General features: G+C 37.9%; 1 protein-coding gene across 1 annotated transcript; it reads left to right on the forward strand.

The window, feature by feature from the left end:
• The first annotated feature begins 1894 nt into the window (after window positions 1–1894).
• LOC6738138 (accessory gland protein Acp62F) lies at window positions 1895–2349 on the forward strand. The gene has a single exon (XM_002084915.4). It carries the CDS (start codon window positions 1917–1919, stop codon window positions 2292–2294), a length of 378 nt encoding a protein of 125 aa, XP_002084951.2. The 5' UTR covers window positions 1895–1916; the 3' UTR covers window positions 2295–2349.
• Window positions 2350–6072: the final 3723 nt, after the last annotated feature.

Consider the following 6072-nt stretch of genomic DNA (forward strand, 5'->3'; position numbering starts at 1 on the left):
AAATTTAATTTTGGTGGAAATAATCTAAGAGGGCGTTAGACACCCCAATTAAAATAATATTAAAAGGACAAATAAAAGTGTGCTAAATTGAAAAGTTTTCCCATTGCCAAGTCGCATTGTCACGTGCTGTCTCTTTCTCTGGCCCCTATACCCATCCTTTTCTCTTTGAGCTATTTTCCCCTCTTACATGTTTGGGGAACTACAGACCTTTGTGGCAGTTCAATCGTAATGAACTATGCACAAAAATGACCTCCAGTAACAGAATGTTGATGGTGGGCGAACAGACCAACAAGTTTTCGCCCTTTGTCGCATTTTCCGTTTCTTTCTGGACAAATTACATTTGGTTAGTGCTGGACAATGTTTTCCAGGGCTGCCACCAGCGGCCAGTGGACTTTCTTCCGCTCTTTTTAGCAGGCGGTGTGGGTTTGCATCCACATCCACACAAGTGCAAAGAGCCCTAAAATTATGTCTAGCCAGGAAGCAAACTTTTTTCCTTTGTCCAACACTTTATTAACGCTACAGCTGCTCCAAAATAAAAATAATGTTTTTCAAAGGACTTTAGAAAAGGGTTCACATTTAGCAGAGATTTTTAAGCGTAGTAATTAGTTTGAGATTTTATGGGGCTGCAGTTTTGGAGAGTTGATAAACAAAATATTATATGGCTGAGCTTACTATATATTTGTGATGCGCTTCTAAAATGTTGTACATTAATAATAATGAGTATCCTCGTTTACTGCGTAGTTTTCCACATACCATTTTTGGGAATATGTACGTTAAATATACGATTGCTTTATTCTGCTAAATTAGGTTTCAGTAAAGTTGTTAATTTACATGCATCGACAATTGTTTCAATACGTTGGACAGCAGTGTCAGTAGTGGCAGATGTTGCTATATGGCTGGGTTTCTGCTTCTGCACTTGCTGCATTTGCAGACTGAATAGATACGGCTCTTTATACACTGAAATAATTATAAAAGAAGTAATCAGGCTTTTGTTTTATAAGGTTATTCCATAAATAAGTAATATTACATAATTAATGCTAAAGAATGCTTTTAATTGGTTAAAAAGGTTTAGGATACAAAGTTAGTTGAATCTTCATTTCTTTGTTACTAAACGTAGTGACAAGACTTGAATATCGTATCTTAAAAATTTTAACATTTAAATTTTTAGTTAAACTGAAGTTTGTTTTTCTGTGTAAAGCTGGAGTTTGTTAGTCCAGTGCTCATAATTATGGCAATTGGCAGACTGAACTGCAATGTGGGCCTAAAATTGTGCAATGGCAACACGGTGACGTTGGTGAGGGCAATGGGGTTTTAATGGGGAACCAGGCGGAGGAAACTCCTGCACCAGCTGCGGCTGTCGTCGTCTTTTTGGAATTTAATTAAAGTTTACACAAGTAAACAAATGACAGTCTGCAGCCGCCAACATTGCAAGATATTTGTCTGCATTTGTGTTGGTTTCTGCTTCAGTTTGTTTGTGTGTGCGTGTCACATGGCCACAAAACGAGTGCAGATCCAAGTAGACTGAATGAAATTTTATTAAAGAAAACTCACACAGAGCCAAGTTGAGGTAAAGTTTTCAGCGACAAAAATGTGTCGCATTCGGTAGGCATTGAAATAAATATAAGTTTTCAAAGGGGGTTGTTCAAAAAGATTGGAAAGAGAATAAATCTATTAAATATTTCAAGTTAGCATTATCCAGATACCGTTAACGAGACTATTACGTTTCTAAGCATGTCCATTCCATGTGAATCTCAGTAACCGCTTATTTAATCTGGTAAATAGAATTTTAGATCTGCTAAAACGAGAACAAAAACATCCTAATGTGACTAATGAAATTTGTTCTCTTACATTACGATACGGTCAATTAAGTTATATGTATAAATTTAAAGTTTCTTTGTTAGATAATTTATTTGGAGATGGCAATAATCTTAAATACTATGTGCAAGTGGGAAATATTCACCCTTGTGGTACTGTCCAGTTTTTCGGCGGTAAAGTGTTTTGCTGAGAAAGTCGATTGCTCAGTTAATGGAACGCAAACGGATTGCCCCACAGCTTGTCCAGAAACGTGCGATTCCAAAGGCAAGCCCAATTGTACTTTGATATGCGGAGGTCCTTGTGTCTGCAAGCCAGGATATGTTGTCAATAGAATGATTCCTTCCTGTGTACTGCGATCTGATTGTCCAAGAAACGTATTACAAAGCGACAGAGCCCGAAGACTGACGAATTTCAATTGCTTTAGTGGGGAAAATACATGCAATCAATTAAAACATAGTAGTCGAAATAGTGTTGATTGAGCAAGATTTTATTATTATTATTTTTTTTTTTTTTTATTAATATTTATTAAGTGAAGAATCCGTACATCATAATATTGTATCTTAACATCACAGTGTGGAGAAGTATTCTTATCAATTACCAAACACTATAAAATAAAATAAGTGGAGTAGGAACATAAATTAAGAGTTTTTACTGCTGCCCAATTGTCTTGGCGAAGCCTTGCCGTTTAAGTCTTCTTAGAGGTATTAAAATTGTATTTTTGTTAAAGCCCTATTTATTCCCAGTACTTTGGTATCTGCCCTCCTTGAAATATTTGAACTGACTGTTGATGGTACACGTGTGCGGTACATTTGTTGCTTTCATTGATGCACCAACAACCGCAAACTGTTTGGTATTTTTGCCATTTCGCAGCGGCGTAAAACTAAAATCCCCGAATTATGCAACAAAAAATTAATTAAACACAATTTAGTTTTGTCCCCAGGAGATGAACGTGATCCGCAAAAAGCCGCGTTGCGCGAAAATCGCTGCGGTTTCTACCCATATATAGTATATATCCCAACAAGTACAGCAGAGCTTGCATAACACAAGCTTGCACTTTAAATTGTAAAAAACCATAAGACAATTATTATTCATAATAGTTGATACGTTTTTACTTTTGGCCATCTCAAAGTCTGTTCATACAACTGATTAGGTAAATTAATAAACGTTTATTTGAAAAATTCTTTTTTAAGTTATGGAAGCTCTACTGTTGCGGAGAGACAGAATTATTGCTATGCAAGGCCCTGAAAAAAGGGCAACGAAAAAGTGACCACGAACAAAAAAAATGTCCCTGGGAATGGGGCCTCGTTTCAAAGGGCTGATTGGATGAGCCCGGGGGCAACGAGGGCTCTTTGCGGCTACTTGACTTAATACCTGCAATAATTATTATAACGATGCAGGATGAGGGACTAGGGGGCATTAGAGGGAAAAGGCGGCAAAGAGAGCAAATCTTTTTGTGCAATAAAAATATATATAGCAGCCGGCAAACAAAGTTGAAGCGGGCCCATAAAAATGGCAAGGATAAGCACTTGGACTTTGCATCGGGCGATTTATTTTTTATTTATTTATATTCATTTACTTTTTTCCGCAGTTCGCTTACACAATAGGATTTATTACGGAATTATTGTGGGGCTGCGGGGCACTTTCTTATATGCGATTTCATAAAAGTATGTCAAATTCTTAGTTAACATGAAACAAGGTAATATATTTTAATAATGTAAATTTTCAAGCTTTAATTTATTTTTACTAGCTATAATCGTAAATCCTGTTCTCATTTCCAGCATATTTTCCTAATCGTTTGTAATGGCTTATATCAATAATTTCATAGCATAAAAATCGTAAAACTAAATTTACTCTCCATATTTATGGGTGATTTTTCATTGAAAACGATTCAGGGAATCCCTTGGCCAGCGCGACCGTATTTATTTGAAAATGCCATTTGAATATGGTGCGCCCGTGGGCCTTTCCGTCCATTTTCCGTTCTCTTTGCTCACGCCTTTCATTAAATTCAATTTAAAAAAGAAAATTTTTAGTGCCCTGCCATAAAAATAACAACCAACAACCGAAAAGAATCCCGGGGCCAGCGCCAAAAAAGGATCTACGGATGACGACAACGTATCGCGAAGGTCATCAATTACAGGAGGTCCGACAATCCCCGCCCCTTAACCCCTGTCCCCGTTAACACCCCACCGCCCTTCGCCAACGAAAGCAACAACAACAAGCAGTTGCAAATAACTTGGCTGAAGCCTCACATTATCCGGCCATAAGCACAAGTAGGAAGCTGGTCCTTCAGACAGGATCCTTTTTATTATTCCCTTATACTCTTCCAAAGAGTATAATAATCTCTGGATTAGATATGAAATAAATGCAGCTTCTTTTTACTCTTATTATACAATATACTTAAAAAGCTTATTAAATATATTAAGAATTGAAAGTTTAGGCAATTTTACTGTTCTTTTTATTACAAGAGTGTACCACGTTCGACTGTCGAAAACCACTTTTTTTCTTCAATTTTATTTTGGCTCATCGTTGGGGCAAAACAAAAATGAAATGGTCTGCAGATATTTCGAAAGCCATTGACACCCTTTCGGCGAGGCGTGGCCACTGAGGGGTTAAAGGCAATGCCTCAGCTTGGAGGCCTGCCTTTGAAAAGCTGAATGACCAAATAAATCATATCAAAGTGTCATATAAAAATCGTAATCAGATTTTGAAGCACACACACACACACACCCAGGGACAGAATGGGAGGAACACAGACAAGAAATATGCTGCCAGGATCCGCATACTCACACTCGTGCGCTTTCCGTAAGCCAACTCCATTAAAAGTGCTTATAAATAAGGTGCTTGAAAGCCAAGTGCGCACACACAAACACACTCCTGCGAGAGGGACACTCACACAGACACGCACACAAAGGATATAGGTCTGGGGACCATAACCAGCAATCGCTGCACCCAATGCTGATATATCCCCAAAAACGGTTACCGAAAAAGAGGAGATGACAGCGTGACTGATTTTCAGGACAATCGGAACACGAAATAATGCTGATATAAAGAGAAATAATAATAATTTATTATCACTTTAATGTAATTTAAAATATGCAAATAAAGTTATATCGAAATATTTTATATTATATTATTTATTGCAATAACTAGAGGGTTCTATTCACCTGTTGTTCTGACTTTAGTTTCCACCGGTAATAGTTTTTTGACCGTGCTGCCTCCAGTCGTAACCCAAAACGGGAATCTTGCAACGTTACATAACCCATTCGCTCGTCGCACAAAAGTTTTTGAGTGTGTAAATTGCAAAGGACTATTTGACAAACGTCGGTCAAAAGCACAGGACATGACAGAGTGCCAGGACACTGGGGGCAGGGGATCAAAGGCGATGACCGTAAGGACAACCTGCTCGGGATTTCGGTTTAGCACTCTGCAGGACCTTCTCCTTCGTTAGAGGGTTACCCTGCAGTTAATAAAAAATAATGTGCTTCAATGCGGTTTATTCAATTTTATGGTTCGGACTTTTCAAAAAGCCAGGCACACACATAAACACTCACTCACCCGAGCACACACGCACTCACACTCTCACATACAATGACTCTCGTCATCTCATGCACGCAAAAAAAAATATGCATATTCTATAAAAAAATCGAAAAGGGGATTTGTCAATATTGTGCTATTGATCAAGATATGTTTCAGTAAAGTAACATTATCACGATTCATGTAAGCATCACATTAAATTCTTGAAACTTGTTCTTTACTTAGTTTAAATGTTTAAATATTAAGTTGTTGTGTCTAGTTTTATATTTTTGGTTTGATTAAAACATTTTAGTTACCATTAGGACCAAGATTAAATGCCTGTGTAAAACTTCGTACATCTATTCTCTCCTTTTCGGCATCTTTGGTTATATTAAAAAGAAAATCGCATTTTTGGCTGGGCGTGGTTGCCCTCCCGCCCCCATGTCCGTGCTTATAGTGGGCGAATCATATAAAACACACATGCATAGATACTCACAGGCACACACACCACACAACAATAATGCGACGATGGACGTTGCCGCCTTTTCTTTTTTGAATATTTATGAGTTTGCTTTTCAAATTATAGATGCAGAGCGGGTGAAATTCGGGAGGTGAGAGGTGGCTTATAGCAAGGGATACGGCCATTTGCCCCGTATAAGGACGAGTGTGTGTGAGAGTGTGTAGGTGAGAGTCTGTATAAGTAGAAATGTGTTCGTGGCTGGAGGGAATATCACTTTTCCAGCA

This window comes from Drosophila simulans, chromosome 3L, assembly GCF_016746395.2.
Source record: "Drosophila simulans strain w501 chromosome 3L, Prin_Dsim_3.1, whole genome shotgun sequence".
Classification (NCBI taxonomy): domain Eukaryota; kingdom Metazoa; phylum Arthropoda; class Insecta; order Diptera; family Drosophilidae; genus Drosophila; species Drosophila simulans.

Excerpts from the sequence above, each read along its gene's own strand:
- LOC6738138 (XM_002084915.4), top strand. The coding sequence starts at position 1,917 with ATGGCAATAATCTTAAATACTATGTGCAAGTGGGAAATATTCACCCTT.